Raw genomic sequence first — 20,133 nt, forward strand, 5'->3', positions numbered from 1 at the left:
ATGTGGGAAACAATGTGCTTGTTTTCAGCTCAACCTCAAACCTCAACAATAGGACTTGCTGCTCCAAAGCCTTCCTCAAAGTGACTTTACAGACTGGAATCCAGTCTGGAATGGGCAGCACCACGCTATGGGCTCACAACTCTCTGGTAACCCATCAAGAAATCACCTGCTGCACTACCAGATAGCTTCCAACCTATTGCAGGATGGGTATGCAGGCCCTTTCTGCTAAGCTCATAAGGTGATCAGAGAGCAAAGAACTCACTGATACAGGAGATGGGAGGTTCACCATTCCCAGCTTGGCCAGAGCCTCGTTTTTGGGGTCATTCTTCTTTATAAATGGCGTGGACACTCTCCTGAAAGGAAATGGGGAACACAGCTACAGAGGGGTTGTAGCCACAATGGAGCCACGTGGCAGTGCAGAGACATATTCCCAGCCATCTTCCTGCCCCCCAGGAGGACCCCAGCCTCTCACCTGGCAGGGATGACGGGCTGGGGCTCGGGGGCTGGCCTGCTCTGGTACATCTTGATGATGTTGCGGATCTCCCGGCTGGGTTCAGGCCGCTGCTCGGGGCCTGAAGGCTTCACCACGGGCGGCTCCTTCTTTGGTTTTGGGGTCTGGCTTTTTGGCTTCGGCTCAGGAGGCAGCAAAGCAGGAGCAGGAGCTGTTGGGGATGACAGCTTCAACCAACAGACCAGCAAAGACACAGGAGAAAGCTCTCTGTCTCCTTGGAAGCTCCCTCTCTTTCACCCCAAAGCTGACTGGCCACAGCCTTGCGTAGGGGTCCCACTTCCCAAAGCTCAGCCTTCCTCTCTCCCATCTCAAACTGTAGACTTCCAAGAGAGCCAGATGCTTTCCTCCTCTGCATATATCCTGGCCTGCTGCTCTTGAGAAGTTCCTGCTTGGCAGCCTGCCTGGGGCTCCGCTGCACAGCATCTTACCTGCTTCTGGTTTAGGTCTAGGCTTCTCTTCTTTCCTTGTCTCCTGCTCTTTCTTCTTCTCCTCCTCCTGCTCTGGCTGGGGATTTGCTGGAGGGGTCCAGGCTTTGGAAGCAGGCCTGATTTTCTTCACTCGGATCTTTTGCTCTCCTGCATAAAAAGTGGCATTTGAGCTGGTTAAGCTCATGGCCAAACCCCAGCACTAACAGCACAGTGCCCACCCTTGCATCAGCCAGCAGAAGCTTGTGCTTTCTAGAGGCAGGTGTCAGCCACAAGTCCAAAGGTTCCTAGAAAAGATGGCAACTCAACACCTCACAATCTGAATGCAGCCAGCTGAGGAGGCACCCAAAACTCCTGCTACACACAGCACCAGCAGCTCCTGCAGGGATTAGCTGGGCTCCAAACAGGGAGATAAGAACTCCCTGTTTTGCCAGGAAGGCTGCAGAACAAGGAGCTATGATGAGTGAAATTCCCACAGTGGGAGATGCTCACCCTTCTTCTGAAAATATTCCCTCTTCTCCTGGAAAGTTGTTGGAAGATGTTCATCATCTTCACTGCTGGAGGACTGGTCTTCTGTGTACTCATAAACCTGCAAGCAGTTCACAGCATGGTCAGTCAGCACTAGCCAGCCCACACCTCCACGGTGCCCTTAAGTTCAGAGGGGAGCTTCCCTCCTCATGTTCTGATCTAGAACTTCATCCCATCTGGGAGTGTCCCAGGAGATCAGTCTCTGAACAAAGGAATCATCAACCAAGTCACAGGAAGGAGGAGTACATATTAGAGACCCAAGACAACTTGCTGGAAGGTAAAGGACTATGGGGAAGTACAAATCAGCTGGGAATTAATTGGCCAACACTGCAGCCAAACCTCCACAGAGCCAATGCCAACAGGGTTTGGTCCTGTGTCTTAAAGACTCAGCAAGCAGAGTTTGAAAGGCCTCAGCCATCACAGGTAAGCACAGCTCTCTGCCCCCCTCTCTGCCAAACCACTGCCACGCTGGAAGAGAAGCAGAGCAAACTCAAATCGTGAAATTCAAACCAAATTCACCGCCACTGTTTGTTTCTCATACCAATTCTTCTGCCCTAGGTGGTGGCTTTGGAGCATCCTGGCTTCTGGAAGGCTTCTTGAGTTTTGGGGAAGTATCTGAGACTGGGTCTGAGGTTGGACTTAGGGCTCGGGCTTGTGGTGGACTTGAGACTCTTGGCCTTGAGTTCTCAAGAGACTTTTGCCACCGCTGCTGTTGCTGCTGCTGCTGCTGTTGAGAAAGGGTCATGGCTTGAAGGGTCATCTGCTGGGCCTAAAGGAAGGAATTGGAATGTCTGTGAGCTCTTGGCTGCACAAAACCACCACCCACCAGTCAGGCTGCCCCACTCTTTCCCTGGCAACCACAGAATATCCCCCTGCCACTCTCCCAGTGTTATGGACAAGGTGTGCTCAGGGAGTCTGCTCCCACCTAGGCAGAGCTCCTGACATGTTACACCCCAAAGACTCAGCTGCCTATGAGGTAGCCTGGGGGCTCCATGCTCTCAGAAGCCTTTGTGCAGGAAGCAGAACACTGCAGATCTGCAGCTGTAGCAAATCCCATCTTAAAAAATGTGTGAGAATTACAGCTGAGGCTCTCTTTTGTCCCTTGAAGCTGCTTCTGTCCCTGCTACTCACTCACCTGTGGTGCCTCAGTGTTCCCATGGACACAAAGGGGCAAAAAGGGAGTTCCCAGTTTTGCAGTCTCAAATAACCCCAACTATACTTAGCTGAACCCCAGCACTAAGCACAGAGTGTTACAGAGCAGGCCTAAGGCAGGAGAGGAGCTTGGCTGACCTCTTCACACCACACACACCAACCAGTTCCTTGCTTTTCCCCAGCTCCTGGGCCCCTCCCAACCAGTCCCTTCCACTCACCATGAGCATGGCTTGCTGGTTGATAAAGGCTTGCTGTTGTGCTGCTAACTGAGCAGGATCTACAGCTGGAATCATAGCTGTGGAAGACATACAGGTCTGCAGAAGCCCACAGGCAACAGTTCCCCACAGCCCAGAGATGAGTGTTCACTGCCCACCCTGCCTGGCATTCAAATGCACAGGCTCCATGACAGCCCCCACCCCACCATCCTCTTCCCCTGGGCAGTTACTGAAGCACTGTGGTGTACCTGGCATAGGTGCAATCCCACCAGCTGCTGGCATCATAGGCATGGCTGCTGGCATGCCCAGCATTGAAGGCACAGGCTGGTAAACTGGTGCTTGGGTCACTCCAGAGAGGCCTAGAGGCAAAAGACCACATGCACAATGGTTTTGAGGACTTGCAGATGAGGAAGCCCTAATCAATCCTGAAGAGCACAGTGCATAGGCTGTGAACCTCTAGTTCCCCCCACATGCAGCAACCACAGGGAGATGTGAGTGGTTTATCTCTTCCCACACAGGAGGACACAGCAAAACTCAGGTGGAAAAAAGAAATCAAAGAGAAATGTGTGGCCTGCCAGACTTTACAATAGCAGTGTCCAGACAGTGCTCCTGCAGTCTAGTTTATGTCACCACCATCCTTCATGGCTAAGCCTATAACTAACTCCTGCCTGTGAATGATTACACAGAAGGGTTTCTCTTGAGGGATGGGCAAAGGTCTCTGGGACTGTCACATCCATACTGGGCTTCTTGCTGTTGGTAGCAAGGGCGAACGAACAAGGAGCCCTGGCCTGGGTGACTTGTGAAGGAACTGTGGGGAGAAATGAATTCTTCTGCTCTCAGCAGTCAAGTCCCACAGGAGGCCACAAACCAGAAAGCCCACTTGAGGTCAAAGCCAGAAGAGCAAGGGGTATGGAGATCCATCTCAGCCTGGGGTGAGTCAGCACACAGCACAGGTTTACTGAATCGTGATGTCCCCATCAGTGAGAAGGGCCCTGGGATGCCATAGAGAGATTTCACATCCCCCACTGATCTAAGCACAGTGAGTGATAAACTGGCTTGTCATACCCCAGAGAGTCTATAATAGCCAAAAATAGTCCCAGACACAATGTAATGGTCTGCCCAGGACATTCCCCACCTTTCTGAGACAGCTGGGTGTGTTCCTACACATGCAGATTTCTCACTGCCATTAAGGTACTGGTGTTTGGCTCCACCCAGCCTTAGCTCCATGGAAACAAGGAAAAGTAAAGAGACCAAACACAAACCCGGGCTCAGACTTACTAACCCAGGGAGTAGCTAGAGATGATGGGAAGGTCTGTAAGGAAGCAATGAGAAAGATTAAACCCCTCCCCTTTGAAATGCAGCAACTGCTTTGTGAAGGGACAAGGTGGATACAGAACTTAGGAGTATTGGCCTAGGGAAGAGGTTGCTGGGGTCAGAAATCAGCTACCTGTTGCCTGATCTTCCCAAGATTAACTTGAGAGAGAAATTAAAAGCAGAACAAAGGTGGTGCCATTGCCTAGCACTTCCCCAAAGCATCTGTCTCCCAGCACCTGGGAGTGAGGAGTGCACCTTCTGTTGATCTATGCTGAAGATCAATGTTCTTCAAGAATCAGCCAAGCCCGTGCAACAATTGGGATTTAAGAGACTCCCTGACTTGTGCACCCTGAAGTTTATGTAGCCCCACAGGTATTCCCAGCTGTCCCCACCCCCTCACAGACCTGCAGATGGAAAGATTCCTCTCTGGGGGGGTCCAATCTTCCCACCTCCTTTCATGCGTCCAGTCAGAACCTCTCTGTTCTCCATGTCCTGCATCAAGGAAGAAGTTATCTGAGCCCAGAGAGAGAGGACTTCACAGAGGGAGAGGCACCCAAAGGTGCTGAGCTGAGCAGAGGCAGGGTGAGGGGGCAGAGGTGCACTTGAGAGTCAGAGAAACAAGACAGCTGCACAGAGCAAGTAAAAGTGAAGATCAAGGAACTTACTGGGACTCTGGAGCCTTGATGCAGCACAGTGTTGAAGAGATCATCCACATAGTGATCCAGGCCTACAGGGGTTCTCAGGTTATCTCCAAAACTTGAGCCTGAGAGCAGGGAGAGAACTCTGGTGACAAAGCAGGTAAGGAGCATTCCCTTGCCTCCAGTCCCTGCTAGACAGTTGTCATTTGGAGAGAAGTCCTTCAGGAAGTGTTTCAAGCCCTTGGAATCCATCAAGAAGGATCCTCTGTCTCCCTGTCTGCTCTGATTCCCTCCTGGGACCCATCTGTCCCTTTCCCATGCCTTCTACAGTCCTGGGCAAGAGCTCACCTGAATGGAGACTGTTGAATTCTGGAGGCAGGCTGGGTGGGGGGAAGGCAGGGGCCTGGATGCCTGGAGCAGGAGGGATCCTGTTGAAGGGGATGATAAGATGAGGACAGCACAGAGAACGGAAGGATGAACCACTGGGTGACAGTGCCATGAGTGGTGGGGCAGGAGGAGGAGATGACTTACGAATCGAGGTCATGGAAGCTTCTGTCCCTCTCAGGAGTGATGGGGTACTCAGGTGAGGACCGAGAGGAACTGCTGAGGTTGCTGACATCCTCCATCTCGCCAATGAGGTCCAGCACAAAGTCACAGCCCAGCAAGTCCTGCCATGTGTTGCCAGTAAACATGGAGATAGACCACCCTCGAGACTTCTTATCACAGCCCCTGGTAAGGAGGAAAAGTAGGAGAGAAAATGTGTTCAGGGGAAAGGGAAAGAAAGGAAAAACACTGCCTTCAGTTTCCTCTTGCCTTGTCTACCCTGACTTAAGTCCTTAAGATTTAGAATGTGAAGCAAGTGTTAAGTGTCCAAGGTCAGGAGGAAAATAGAATCACTGCAGATTTGTCCTTTCGTTTTGATCTGAAGCTGCTCCAAGAAGCTCACACCAGTGGGTCCTGTGCTCCTGGAGAGGTCTGCAGCTGATGCACACAGATGGAAGGGTGAAGGAGAGAGCACAAGGCACAGTGGGTGAGGAGTGGCTATTCCACATCTGACCATATAGCCTGCAGCCCCAACCAGCCTGAACCTTAGAACTAGTGACAACTTTTTTCATACCCCCAAGACCTTCTCCCATCCTCTGGCAGTACCTTGCACTCAGGATGCAGCCTGCATACTGCTCCCCAGTCATCCAGGACTCCACCTCAGCTGAGAACTTCTCCTCTAGCATAGAAAAAGAAGTCAGTGCACAGTCTCCCCAGCAGGGCCCAAAGCAACACCTAAGCTCTGCAGGACACATAAAGAGCCCAGCTGAAGTCTTACACACTCCTGAGCAAGGGCCACAGGAGGAGTGGAAGCACGTGGAAGGCTGCACATGAACACATTCACATCCTAAAGAACTGTTTGGTGGCACAGGTTGCCATTTCCAACCTGACAGCTGAAACCCCTCACAGTATCCTGGCTCACTTGGGTCACCACTCCCACTTCACCAAGGAGCCAGAGCAGGGATGTCTTGCATTCGACTCACAGAGCTTCTGATCACTCAAGAAGCAGCAGAAGCCAGTACTGGAGAAGGGAGAAAGGCAGAAAGTCCCTGTAACAAAGGCAGCAGTTCTGCTGCATGGGCTGGGCAGTGAGGGGTAACAGGAAAACTGGACCACAGAGCTAGACAACCAGAACAGTCCCCTGTTGAGATGGGCCCAAATCCAGAAGCATCTCATCCCTCAGCCTGAGAAGCAGGTCCTGTCAGGCCCAGCCTTTGGAACTTTTGGGTCTAGATTCCAATGCTTGTATCCCCCATGGTTATACCATCCAGAAGCACCTGGTGTTCTGATCCCTCTTCACTAAGCTGAGGGGAGTTTAGTCTAGTAGAGTTTGGTAATGGTTGGACCAAAGGATCTTAAAGATCTTTTCCAAATGAAGTAATTCTGTGCTTCTAATTTCTGAATGATGATTTCTGCAGTGGAGAAGTCCTTAGGGACTAGAAGCCAGCGGGAAGGCAGAAACACAAGTTACCATTAAAAGTATGAACATCCAGCACCATCCTCCCTCTCCTCTGGTTTGCAGTCCACTCCAGCTGGGTGGGAGGGTAGGCTCGAGCCAAGGCAGAGTCTGTCTCTCTGTGCTGTGCTGCTGTCAGGATCTTGTGCTGGCAAACAGCACTGTAGCCTTCCATGCCATGGTCTGACACAAACCTAGGGGCAACAACTGCATTTAGCACACTGATCACACTCTCTCAACCTTAATCCAAGGGTAGCTAGGTCTTTCCTCCTCCACCTTACTTCAGCAATGGCTTCTCCAGCACTGGTGAAGGGGGGAAGCAGCTCAGCAAGGTTGCCATCAGGACCCAGGCTCGCTGGCTGTGCTCCATGTCTGGGTTTTTCCAGGCCTGGACAACCACCTGACTGAAGATTTCGTTGCGTAGAGCCTCATTGTTCAAGCCTCTTGCAGCAATGTAGTTGCCCAGGAGGACCTCCTGCCAGCCCTGGAGGTTCTTGTCACCAATGAACCGCAGGATCTACAAGCATCCAAGGGAAAATACAAAACCCAGCAAAATCAATGGAGAGCTCTGCTTGTAAGCCTCTGCTCCAAAGGTGGCAGCCTGGGCTGGAGGCACCAGGGTGTTTGTGAGCCCAAGAGAAACGGCCACCACTCAGTCAGGATCTGCCCTCAGGTTCTGTACACCGCCTGTGTTCGGTGGAATTTGGGTGGCAGTGCTCACAGAGGCTGGACTAAAAGCCAGGGTGGCTTCAGACTCTTCTTAGATTATGTCTCTGACTCAGAATTTGTTATTGAGCAAAACACTTCCCCTTCTTTGGGCAGAGCTCAGCTACAGAAGCAAGTCACCCCAGGCTGTTTGGTTGCTACTGTCTGAGCCCACAGGCTGCCTGGCTGTAAAAACACACACAAGAAATTGATGCCCTGTTGGTCTCTGTGGAAAGCTCAGAGAGGCAGGCATGAGGAAACACCAACAGCTAGATGGTAAAAATCATTTGGTGAAGTTAATATCACAGCAAGTTGTATGACCTGTGGTTAAGCCTTGTTTTATGACTGAGAGATAAGTGTTGGAGAAGAGAGGTGTCCCTTGTGGTGTCATTGCTGCTCAGTCTGGAATACTGGGAAGCTAAGGCTCAGCAGTCTAATGCCTCTATGTCCTGCCAAATTCAGAGGCTTCATCATTTTGATCCCATTGGTCTATGGCTGGCCTATATCTCACCAAGAACACAGCAACCCTAAGGGGCTGCATGCAATCTTGATCAGACTGCTCCACTGCCTAGGAGGAATGATTTTTTCAGCTCTCCTAACACCATCAATGTTTAGAACAGTAGCCCCCACCACCATCTTATTAAACAATCAAAACATCATCTTATGCCCACCTGTACACATCCCCAAGGCCCTGGTCAAGATGTCTCTTACCAGTTTGTTGACCTCAAGTGCACTCTCCTGGTATTCGGCATCCAGTTGGGTCAAGGGGTGCTGCAGAGGCTGGCCAGGGGCAGGGAAATCTGTCTTCTGCAAAGAAACAAAAGGACAGAAACACAGAGGTTGATTCTGGTGTTACTAGAACTAGTGTGCTTGCCCAGTGGGGAGGCAATGAAGAGATGTAAAGAGTTCTTACCTGGAAGTGTGACTTAATGAAGGAGGAGAAAGGATAGCTCTTGATGTTGGGTGGGAGGGAAAGGTCATCTTTGACCCTGACTTCTGGAGGCAATGCCTCTGTTACCTGGTTGGCCTGTGCCTGGTACCAACCTGCAGGAAAAAGGTGTTTTGTGTTGTAGCAGTTGGAAAGGCAGCCAGAACACATCCAACTCACAGTGCAACACATGGATAACATGCATCTCTCCTTGCCTGAGCACCTGTACCAGCCCTCTGGCTCCAGGGACATCCAGTCCATCCCTACTGCCCTAAACCCCCAAGCAGGCACATTCTTGCCTCCTTGGAACCCCACGGACTAAGCTCAGGAGAGAGATCTTGCAGAGTCTTTCTGACTCTCACCCTGGGTAACAGCCAGAGGGCATTCAGCATGCAGAGTTCAATTCTCTTGTGCAGAGTTTACAAGGCAGGAAACGCTGAGCCTGTGCAGAGGTACTGCAGAGACACTGTTCAGTCAACAGGTGGATGAGAGGCCTTCATGAAAGGCACAGGATGAGGGATTTATCTTGGATAACAGAGGAGCAAGTAACGATTTCTCAATGCAGCACAGCTTCTGTGCATTCCTCTCTCTCCACACCAAGGTGTTCCCTGACACTCTCCCTCTCCTCCCTGCTCACATCCCACCAGCTTTCATTTGCAGCAGCTTGAGTGCAGTTTGTCCTTTGAGCTCCTCTAGGCAGCAGTGCTCACTGGACCAGCTGCTGGCCCCTAGAGGGGTATGCTGTGAAGGACGAGGTGTTTGGGAATCCAGCACAGTCTGCTCCAGTTCTCAAGCTGACCAGTTCTGTCCTTCACTTTACTATGCAGAAGACCAAAGACAGAGCTACCCTTCTCTTAGATGCTGTACCAACCAAAAGGCAAATCCTCAGCCCACTTTAACTTCCATGTATGTATTGTACAAAGAGTTACAAGAGGACAGACAACTGCAAACTTCAAGTTGGCAGCTTGAGAAGTTCTTTCATTTAGTGGTGTTCTGGTCATTTGAAACCAAACCAAGAAACTTTCCAGCCCAAGCAAAACATTTCCCTTAACTGCTTACATTGTTGCACCCTTAAGTGTTGGACTTTTTCTACCTGCTTCTATTTTTAAATAATTAGCTTTGAACAAGTAATTTTTAATGAAAAGCTCCAAGTGCTTGCTTGAAAGTGCCAGAAGCTGTCAGTTTGGGCTTCTCCACCTTCAATTTGCTTGAAGGCTTTTGAGTAGGACAAAAAATGTGTTTCATAGTATCATAGTATCAGTCAGGGTTGGAAGGGACCACAAGGATCATCCAGTTCCAACCCCCCTGCCATGGCCAGGGACACCCCACACTAGATCAGCCTGGCCAGAGCCTCATCCAGCCTGGGCTTAAACAGCCCCAGGGACAGGGCCTCAACCACCTCCCTGGACAACCCATCGCAGGGCTTCACCACTCTCATGGGGAAGAACTTCCTCCTCATGTCCAGCCTGAATCTCCCCACCTCCAGCTTCATTCCATTCCCCCTAGTCCTATCACTCCCTGAGATCCTGAGCAGTCCCTCCCCAGCCTTCCTGTAGCCCCCTTCAGATACTGGAAGGCCACAATGAGGTCACCTGGGAGCCTTCTCTTCTGCAGACTGAACAGCCCCAACTCCTTCAGCCTGTCCTCACAGGAGAGGTGCTCCAGCCCTCTGATCATCCTCCTGGCCCTTCTCTGGGCACCTTCCAGCACCTCCAGGTCCCTCTTGTAATAGGGGCTCCAGAACTGGACTCAGTGTTTGAGTTCCCATACCCCAGATATCCAACCCTGCAACAGACCTGGGTTCTCTCAACAGCTTCTGGCCACACAGCTTTGACCATAAAGGTTTTGCACTGCCACCCTCATCAGTTTTGTCAGCACAGCTCAAGAGAAGAGCTGAAAAGGTGACAGAGAGACTGAATTCTCAGCTGGTGTTGTGCCCACAGCAGCTTTTACACCCTGTCATGTTGGGAAACAATACACATGACACCATTTGTCTTTAGCATATTTACACTGCAATCACCATAAATCAAGCACAAGCCAGGTGACAGGCAGCAGGGAGAGCAAGCACAGACCTGAACTGCTAGAAAATAAGGAAATAAACAGTGCAGGAAAGGGAGGGAAGGAAAGAGGATTTCTCACCTTCAGCTAACTGCAGGAGGGCAGCAAACTCTGCAGGGATCTCCAGCAGCTCCACATCCTGGGGGGGAATAGTGAGAGCATGTCAGGCACTGGGGTACCAGCAGTGAAACAACATGATCATAGAATCATACAATCAACCAGGTTGGAAAAGACCTCAGAGATCATCAAGTCTTGATGATCTCTGAGGTCTTTTCCAACCTTATTGTTTCTATGATTCTATAAGTCCAACCTATTACCTAATACCTAACATCTCTTGACAACTAAACCATGTCTCCAATCCTTTTTTTGAACACCTCCAGGGACATTGACTCCATCACCTCCCTGGCCAGCACATTCCAATGGCCAATTACTCTTTCTGTGAAGAACTTTCTCCTCACCTCCAGCCTAAACTTCCCCTGGCACAGCTTGAGACTGTGTCCTCTTCTCCTATGGGAGAAGAGACCAACCCCCACCTGGCTACAACCTCCCTTCAGGTAGTTGTAGAGAACAATAAGGTCTCCTCTGAGCCTCTTCTTCTCCAGGCTAAACAACCCCAGCTCCCTCAGCCTCTCCTCACAGGGCTGTGCTCCAGACCCCTCCCCAGCCTCATTGCCCTTCTCTGAACACATTCAAGTATCTCAATGTCCTTCTTAAACTGAGGAGCCCAGAACTGGACACAGGACTCAAGGTGTGGCCTAACCAGTGCTGAGTACAGGGGCACAATGACATCCCTGATCCTGCTGGGAATAACCCTGAGTTCTTCTGTCCAGACTGGGTAAAGCTACTTTGACAGCCTGGTCAGAACAGGGCTTGGGCAGCAGAGCAGAGCCAGTAGTTTCTGGCTGTGCCATGTTCAGAACCCTTCCACACAGGGAAGGATCAGATCAACCCAGGTGTATGACGTGGGAGGGAGAGCTGAGTAATTCTTACAGCAATCAATAGCCACAGGGACAAGTGACAGGAAAGGTGACCTTCTTTGACTCATCCCTCATTACTCACAGGCATTGCACAGATTGTAGTTGAACCATGTTCTCCTTCTTTCTCTGCCAGTTTTATTTTTCAGTAACCAAGCATAAACAGAGACCTGATTCTGACCTTTGATGCACAGCACTATTTTGGAGGCTCCTCAGGAAGCTTAGATCTGTACCTGAGTAATTCAGGTGAGAATCTGGCCTTGGATTTGCACTGGTTTTGCACATGACTTTGTGCCAGGCAAGAAGCAGATGGGCCAATGCCACACAGCGTATCAGGATCAATGTCTGCACACAATGGCAGCCCAGGGCTTTGCAGGAAGGAATACTTAGATTAAGACCCTACAAAACCAAGCCAAAGGCACAAACCCTTTGGAATTTTCTTTGTGTTTTGGTGTGTTGGGGTTTTAGTTTAAAAGATCTGCACACTCACCAGCACACCACTGACACAACCTCCACATCTGCTCTCAGCAATGCTTCAAGACAGATTCACAGGAGGGTTTTTTTGGTCAGTTTGATTTTGCTTCTAAGAACATACTTGACTGTGAGTCTGGCTTTACAATGGCATGCTCTGGAAATGGACTGTGAAATTCCACAGTCCTGGATCCACACCTGAGGAAGCAGGTAGCATTGCAAGAGTGCCCAGTGCTGAGTGTTTCTGTTGTTGGTACTAACAAATCCATGCAAAACTGTGGATGGGGTCCCTGCCACACACCTCACAGCAAACGTGTGCCCGGCCCAAGCACACCAATACTGGCATTAGTTAGTGTTACTGATGGTACTTGATACAGCTAAACTTGTTATGAAGCCTACATCTTCCATAAACACATCTGTGCAGCACTGTCCCATTCCCACCCTCCACAGCAAACCATGATTGTCACAAAGAGTTTTCTGCCCAGCTCCAAAGAACAGCTCCAGTGCTGTGAACAAACACGGTCCCCTGCCTCAGGACCACCTCAGTAGGCTTGGACAGGGAAACCCTGACCTAAAGAGAGCTCCTTACACTAGGCTGGACTGAATTCTTGCTGCTAGCTTTCTAGCATACCTGTGGGCTCCATGCACTCTCCAGATATTTGGATGTTCCTCAGCAAGCCTGGGCTGAGGGGATGGAGACCATCCTGAGAGCCTGGCTTGTTCTCTCTCAGACTGCCCCAGACTGTATGACAGCTTACCATTCCTTGGCTGGGACTGTTCTCCGTGTCACCACACTCCAGGAATCTCCTCCTTTTCCTTTCCTCTAACTCCTGCTGTTAGGAGATATAAGGGGGATGAGGGGTAGGGAAAGATGCAAACTGCTACTCTCAGGGGGCAGACTCTGGATGGGCAGGAGCTGGTGTCCTGCTCTAGCAGGTAAAATGACAGAACAGTTTCAAAGCCTTCTGGGGACTCATCACAGTGTATCAAGAAAGAGATGCCCAGATAAAGTTCTTAACTTTGCTGAAACACCTCATGCCCTGCTCAACACAACTCAACAGCACAAGCCCAACACCTGCCCAGCATCCCTGCCACCCCTTTCCTCCCAGCATAGCATTTGATGTGCCTCAGGACAAAAGCACACAGAAGCTGTCACAAACGTTCCCCTGGCTCCTCCAGCATCAAAGAACAAGGGAACAGAGCCAGAACACGAACACAATGAACTTGTCCACGGAGAGGGACCCCTTTAGAGGGGTTTGAGGGACACCAAAAGCCAAACTCCCTTGCAGCTCTGCCCCTGCCCATCTGTTTCACTGTCCCCCAGCCTCACCACTCACCTGACTCCTACTCCGAGAGAGAAAAGGAGGGTTTCTGTCTCTGCTTCTGTCTCTCCTGCTTGTCTATATTGCAGAGCAGTGTGAGTAGATGGGAGGTTATGAGGGCTGGGCTGAGAAAGACAGCAGGCTTGCTAAAGTCCAAAGGGCAGGGCTGTGGGGTGGGGGGGAAAGGAGGAACTTGGCAGCAGGTGAACTTTGAGACCTTTATTGTTGCTATTGCATGTGTAGAGCCCTCAACAGGCAAATGTTGGAGGAAGTGAAACAGATTCAAAAGAGGTGTGCTGTTGCGGTTACCTGAGCAAAAGAACAGGTGGATCCTGTCCAAGTAGGAAGGGGAAGGAAAAGGCAGAGGAACACACAGTGCTCTGGGCATGGTGTGGCCGAATGAGCCTCTGCAGTCTTCCAACAACACTCACCACAGCTGTCTGCCTCCTCCTTTGCTAGTCACCACTGGTTAGGCTTGAGTCCTGTGTCCAGTTCTGGGCCCCTCAGTTTAGGAAAGATGTTGAGTTGCTGGAACATGTCCAGAGAAGGGCAACAAAGCTGGGGAGGGGTTTGGAGCACAGCCCTGTGAGGAGAGGCTGAGGGAGCTGGGGTTGCTTAGCCTGGAGAAGAGGAGGCTCAGTGGAGACCTTATTGCTGTCTACAACTCCCTGAAGGGAGGTTGTAGCCAGGTGGGGGTTGGTCTCTTCTCCCAGGCAGCCAGCACCAGAACAAGAGGACAAAGTCTCAAGCTGTGCCAGAGGAGGTTTAGGCTGGATGTTAGGAAGAAGTTCCTCAAAGAAAGAGAGATTGGCCATTGGAATGTGCTGCCCAGGGAGGTGGTGGAGTCACCATCACTGGAGGTGTTTAGGAAGAGGCTGGATGAGGCACTTGGTGCCATGGTTTAGTTGATTAGATGGTGTTGGGTGATAGGTTGGACTTGATGACCTCCAAGGTCTTTTCCAAACTGGTTAATTCTATTCTATTCATGCCAGAAGCTGTGCTGGGTCCCTCCCTGGTGAAGCTGACAGCTATGGGGAGGTCAGTTGCTGCTCTAAGGATCAGTGGTCTGATTTTCTGGCTTTAATTTCCTTTTCAATAGCTTATGCAAAATACATTGAACCCACTTGACAGAGCCATGCCTCTCTCCTGCATGCAATTTTCCATCTTCTCAAACCACTGGCATCCTATTCTCACCTCAGCTATCAGCCCAGATGACATCCAAGGGCCAAAGACTTCAGCAAGCTGAGGTAGCTGTAAAGGGTCAGGAAAGGATCACTGTGGACTGAAAAAATCTTGCATTTCAGTCATCATCTGGGAAAGCACCAGAGCTTCAACTGGACAACCAAAAGACCAAGATGAGTGACTCCTTATAGCTTAGGCAGTACAGCAGCTCTGGAGGCCACAGGTGGAGTAAGCTCATGTGTGGTGTGGGACAGCTTGGAGAAGCTGATACACACAGCTGCATCTCAGTACCTTTGCCAATTCTGAACTTTGTCTAGAGAGAGGAGGCTGACATCTCTTTGATTCTTTCTTTTGACTATATTTGTGTCATCCAGAGGTGAAGGACACCTCACTGAATCATTGCCAATAAACTTTTGAAAGCCATCCCTGCCCCGACCTCACCCACTTACCAGCTCTCCCTGTTTAGAGCAGAAATAGCTCCTGCAGTAAAGCTCCTGGGCAGAGTGTTGTTACCTGGCAGTGCTTCCTCCTTTGAATCAAAGATCTGGAGATTAAAATCATGGTATTAAATTGCACCAAGGCCTTCTTCAGCCTCCTGTAACGCTTCCTAGAGGGATGTGAGAAGAGAAGAACTGCTGATGAGGGGAATACCAACAAAATGTAGGCAGGCTGTGACTATGACTTGAGGGTATGGGCCAAACAGAACATCACCACAGCCAGCCAGTCCAGCTTTGGTCTTACTGTCTTAAGCCTGGTCCTCTCTTAGATGTTTTCCCTCCAACTTTTACCCTGTCACACTATCAGCCTTACCAAAGCAAAGCACTGTAGCAGTTTTGGCTGCAGAGCTGCCAAACAGAAAGGGACCTGGGGGTACTGATTGACACCCAGATGAACATGAGCCAGCAGTGTGCCCAGGTGGCCAAGAAGGCAAATGGCATCCTGGCCTGCATCAAGAACAGTGTGGCCAGCAGGAGCAGGGAAGTCATTGTGCCCCTGTACTCAGCACTGGTTAGGCCACACCTTGAGTACTGTGTCCAGTTCTGGGCTCCTCAATTTAAGAAGGACTTTGAGACTCTTGAAGGTGTCCAGAGAAGGGCAACGAGGCTGGGGAGGGGTCTGGAGCACAGCCCTGTGAGGAGAGGCTGAGGGAGCTGGGATTGCTTAGCCTGGAGAAGAGGAGGCTCAGGGGAGACCTTCTTGCTCTCTACAGCTACCTGAAGGGAGGTTGTAGCCAGGAAGGGGTTGGTCTCTTCTCCCAGGCAACCAGCACCAGAACAAGAGGACACAGTCTCAAGCTGCGCCAGGGGAGGTTTAGGCTGGAGGTGAGGAGAAAGTTCTTCCCAGTGAGAGTTGTTAGCCACTGGAATGTGCTGCCCAGGGAGGTGGTGGAGTCCCCATCCCTGGAGATGTTCAAGAGGGGATTGGATGTGGCACTTGGAGCCATGGTCTAGTAGTCATGAGGTCTTGGGTGACAGGTTGGACTTGTTGATCCTTGAGGTCTTTTCCAACCTTGTTGATTCTATGATTCTATGAATCTCTGCTCAGTGTCAGGAAACCAGGTGGGAAGTCCCTCCTCTACCACCCCCTGCATTGCAGGCCAGGAGCCAACGTGAGAAGGGACCTGGTCAGGCACATTTCCACCTTGCTGTCCTAAGCAAGGACAAAGGGCTGTGCTTTGCCTGGCCCTTGTCTCCTGACCTTGCCTGGTAACCTCGGAAGTGAGCCTGGATGACTGTGACCTTCTCCTGCAGGACACGGAGGCGTCTGCGGCGCAGGAGGCATCGGAAATTCCTTTGCAGAGTAACTATGGCCCAAGCCAGCCTCTGGTTCCAGTGCCTCTCCAGAAGCTGCCTGGCCTTCTCCTTCAGAAAAACCTGGGCAAAGGGAACAGCTGCTGACCCACAAGGAAAGCAGACAGCTTCTCTGGGAACTCATCAGTAAGACAAGTGGCTGGCTGATAAACATCATCAAGGAGTAAGGTTAGTGAGTGGGAAAAGCAGAAGCCCAGATCTCCATCAAGGAATGCTGGGTCAGTGAAGGAGCTGGTCATGCTACTGCAGCACCTGGAGTCAGCCTCCTGTTTCCTTATCTGAAATGCTAAAAATCCCTCCTCAGTACTTGAGACAAGAGGCAAAGCCAAAGGGAGGTGAGGGCATGCAACGATCTCCCTCATTGAGCTGAAATCCAAGCTGCTCTCTGTCCACTGACAACCAGTGAATAGATGTCTGGGTCTGTGTGATTAAAGTGGGATTCTCTATAGGCATCACCTTTGTCACTCCAATCTGATAGAGCTCTGAGGGGTTTCCCACCACATGAGACAGCACTGCCAAGCAGCCTTCTCTCTCCTCCAAGCGGTTGTGCCTTCGCCCAGCCAAGAGGCCATACCTGGAAGGAAGCCAGGGCTGTAACTTGAGTCCACATCCAGTGCTGACAAGTTCATCCAGGCTTCAAGTGGCTGGAGAATCCCAAGCCAGTACAACACTGTACCTGGCTAGGAAGCTGTGGAATGGAAGACGGACTGGGTATCCCTCCTTGCGAATGTGGACAGCCTCCAGGATCCCGGAATGCCGCAGCTGACAAGCGACATGCTCCACATCAAAGACATTTGACAGCTGTGAACATAAGGCAGAAGAGAAATGCAAAACAAGAAGTAAAGAGAGGAAAAAATAAAGGAGATAGAAGGCAGAGAATTTAGAAAGAGTCTCTTTCTATTGTCCTGTTCTTGGGTTAGGTCTTGTCATGGTCTGGGGGTGATGAAACACAAAAGCCAGCACGTTGTCTGGTGTCCAGCTGACACTGGCTGCAGCATGTGGCCAGTTCACATGGTCATGGGGAAGGGTGAGAGACAAAAAATTACAAGGGAAGAAAAGTTTCAAGCTACCAAATGAAGCAAAGAAGTCCAAATTCCAGCTGTGAAAGGATAGCTGCTGGAGAGGACTGGACTTCAAGGAACTGAAGGATTCCATCAGGATGCTGCCCTACCTTTTGGGGATTAGGGCTGATGCACCAAATGAAGAAGGCATGGCTCCTGCAAAACAGAAAGGAAGAACCTGTGATCATCCTCCTCTCTGTGCTGACTTGGGAAGGCTTCACACACTTCTGCATGCAGCAGTCAGCCCAGTGCAGGGATGGCACTATAACAATCTCTCTCACCTTCTCAGCCTGGCCGTGAGGTCTTGCAGAGACTGCTGGAATTTGGACACCAGTGTGGAGGCCTGAGGCTTGAGCCCTTTGCCTCTGGCCCCCAGCTCCCTTTGCTGAATATAGGCAGCTTTAGCCTTCTGGAAAATGTGAGACACCACCTGCAAAAACAAAGAAAAGACCAAAGCTCCCTGAACTACATGGAAAGAACAGTCTCTTCTGCCAGAAACTGGATAATCATCCTCCCTTACCCCTAGCTGCGCCAGGAACCCAGCAGCATTCTCAGGCACCCTGTGCTTTTCATATATCAATTGCATCAAATGAGAGCAAAGATGACTTGCTCAATTCCCAAGTGTGCTTCAGTAGAGTAAAATTCCTCTTGGTTTCTCCAGGTTCTCCTGACACCTGAACAGGATCTTACTGCTTCTCTTATGGAAGCAATGAGCCCCTTGTTAGGTGTCTGCAGTAGAGATCTTCATCCTGAACCACTACAGTACCTTGAGGCGGCTCTGAGAGAAGATATCCAGCACCTCTGGACGCAGCTGGTCACGGTTTTTGTTAAGAAACTTGTGGACCTGCAGAGGCAAAGTCTGATTTAATGCATCATTCAGACCGCCAACCACACAGGTAAACACTCCTCTTACACCTTGACTTGGGGCAGGCAGCTGGAGAGGTGGAACAAGGGGAAAGCCCTGGAGAATGAGGCTTGCTCACTCCTATTGCCACTAGGAGAGGAGGGGACAATGACTTCTGCTTTTAGGAGGGATTGCACCTTTGCTAGCAAGCTTTGACCCCTCACTTGTCTTCAGCAGATACAGTTTTCCTGAATTTCCAGGAAATGTAGGCTGTGTGGAGCTCAAGCCATTACCTATTTTGCTTCTGCCTACAGGCAGCTTAGTTAACTTTCCTAATGAGAATCTTACTGTTCCAGATAGCTCATGCTCTACAGAGGTGTGCTGTTACAAAGAGAAGCTTTGCTCACAGCACTCAGAGCTGGTCCATCACGACATCTACAGCATGCTTCCAAGGTGACCTGTTGCTCCAAGTGCTCTGAGCCCCCTGCCAGCTCACCTGGTAGGTAACAGGGCCTGCATAGTGCTTCACTGTGAAGACTGGCAAAGGCAGCTTGGGCTTGGTGTACCAAGGGCTGTTTTCATGATGGTAGTGACACTTCTGGAGGAAAGTGTGGTCAGTGGCCTGCAAAGGAGATGACAAACATGTTTGCCTGCTGCTGTAACGTATTTGGTAGGCTGACAAGCAGATGCTAAACCAAAGGTCAAAACATCTAATACTTGTGTCATCACAGTCCCTGCTCAATCTGTTTATCTGCCTCACCGTAACCACCCTGTGAAAGGGATCACAGGAGAAGGACAAAAGCTTCTCACCTGAGTCAGTGAAGTCTGGTCATCCAAGATGCACAAGATGCCATGGGGCTTTGCAGCAATGAAATCTAGGCAGGACTCACTGTACATCTTGGAAACAGGAATCCATGCTAGCTGCTCTTGGCTGTATTCCTCCTGCATGTTAAAGACCAACCAGTCCAATCCAGCCATGCAAACAAGAGCAAACAGAGGAATTAACGGAAGGATTTGTGTATTTATCAGGAAGTTAGAGCTTCACTGCTGCTAGGAACTTCCCCAGAATTATCTGGGTTTGTCTTACAAAGCTTCTAAAGCCACTAATGATTTTTCACATTTAAGAGAGGAAGTCTGCTAAACAAGGTAATAAAATTAACTGTAAAAAGGGCAATTCCATCTTCAAGACATGAGTGGTACACAAAATGCTGCAATCAATCCACCAAACAGGCTTTAAAAGTGGCAGCTGAGCTCTGGAATCCTTCATTCTGATCAGCTCAGTTATAAAATCTGTAAAGGGGAGCTAAGCACTAACAAGCTCCCCTGAATTCATTACACAACCAACATAAGATGTGAATTAGCCAGCTCTTTGGACTAGGATTCCACAGGTACTGCCTTAGAGGGCCAGGTTTGTTCAGCTTCTTGTCTCTCCACTACAGGATTGCTCTCCAGCTGAGGCAGCCTCAGCTCATTCTGTACATGCTGCCTTTCACCTGCTGGCCTGAGTTCCATTTACCTCTTCCTGGGCAATGACAGTCTGGCTGAAAAAATGCTGGAGGTGCTCGTTGGCAAAGTTGATGCAAAGTTGCTCTAAGCTGTTCACACCTAGATCCTGTGAAGACAAAAGGGCATCATCGCTTCCAACCCACAGGCTGTGTCTTCTTACCAGATGGTGCTGATCTGAGCTGCTGGTTCAGGCAGCTCCTGCTGATTGGTAAGTGTGAATGAACCTGAGGAATTCAAATCATCTTCTGTCTGCTTTGCAAGCTTGCAGCCTGGTTTTTTTGACTAAGCTGAACAGCAAGAGGTGAGACAAGCTGTAAAGGAGCATAAAGACTGTGCTCATTCAGCTCACCTCATCAGTACAACAAACATATACCAGGTTTGGTTCTTAGGGCTCCTCCAGATAGCAATTCAAAGCAAGAGTCTATAGTAAGTGTTAAGTCACACCCTGAAGGAGCACTTCTCCACTGCATCTGAACACAGACACCTACA

General features: G+C 50.2%; 1 protein-coding gene across 2 annotated transcripts in view; it reads right to left on the reverse strand.

Annotated features, from left to right (window-relative positions):
* Positions 1–13,352, reverse strand: part of MYO15B (myosin XVB) — a 28,015-nt gene extending 14,663 nt beyond the window's left edge. The window contains exons 1-19 of one of the 2 annotated variants that reach the window (XM_068151520.1): positions 13,256–13,352; positions 12,677–12,748; positions 10,555–10,612; positions 8,401–8,531; positions 8,199–8,294; positions 7,064–7,299; positions 6,798–6,976; positions 5,933–6,005; positions 5,315–5,512; positions 5,132–5,211; positions 4,811–4,908; positions 4,550–4,637; positions 3,080–3,190; positions 2,835–2,911; positions 2,006–2,233; positions 1,429–1,525; positions 940–1,086; positions 473–662; positions 263–353 (exon numbers count right to left, since the gene is read on the reverse strand). In XM_068151520.1, the coding sequence (XP_068007621.1) occupies positions 263–353; positions 473–662; positions 940–1,086; positions 1,429–1,525; positions 2,006–2,233; positions 2,835–2,911; positions 3,080–3,190; positions 4,550–4,637; positions 4,811–4,908; positions 5,132–5,211; positions 5,315–5,512; positions 5,933–6,005; positions 6,798–6,976; positions 7,064–7,299; positions 8,199–8,294; positions 8,401–8,531; positions 10,555–10,612; positions 12,677–12,679 (2,181 nt within the window). In that variant the 5' untranslated portion in view covers positions 12,680–12,748; positions 13,256–13,352. Of the gene's footprint in view, positions 1–262; positions 354–472; positions 663–939; positions 1,087–1,428; positions 1,526–2,005; positions 2,234–2,834; positions 2,912–3,079; positions 3,191–4,549; positions 4,638–4,810; positions 4,909–5,131; positions 5,212–5,314; positions 5,513–5,932; positions 6,006–6,797; positions 6,977–7,063; positions 7,300–8,198; positions 8,295–8,400; positions 8,532–10,554; positions 10,613–12,676; positions 12,752–13,255 lie in introns of both variants that reach the window. The other variant, XM_068151519.1, reaches the window with a different exon arrangement.
* Between the last annotated feature and the right edge of the window lie 6,781 nt (positions 13,353–20,133).

Source organism: Melanerpes formicivorus, unplaced genomic scaffold, assembly GCF_026170545.1.
Source record: "Melanerpes formicivorus ecotype bairdi unplaced genomic scaffold, bMelFor1.0.p_v2 SCAF_21, whole genome shotgun sequence".
In the NCBI taxonomy this organism is placed as follows: Eukaryota; Metazoa; Chordata; class Aves; order Piciformes; family Picidae; genus Melanerpes; species Melanerpes formicivorus.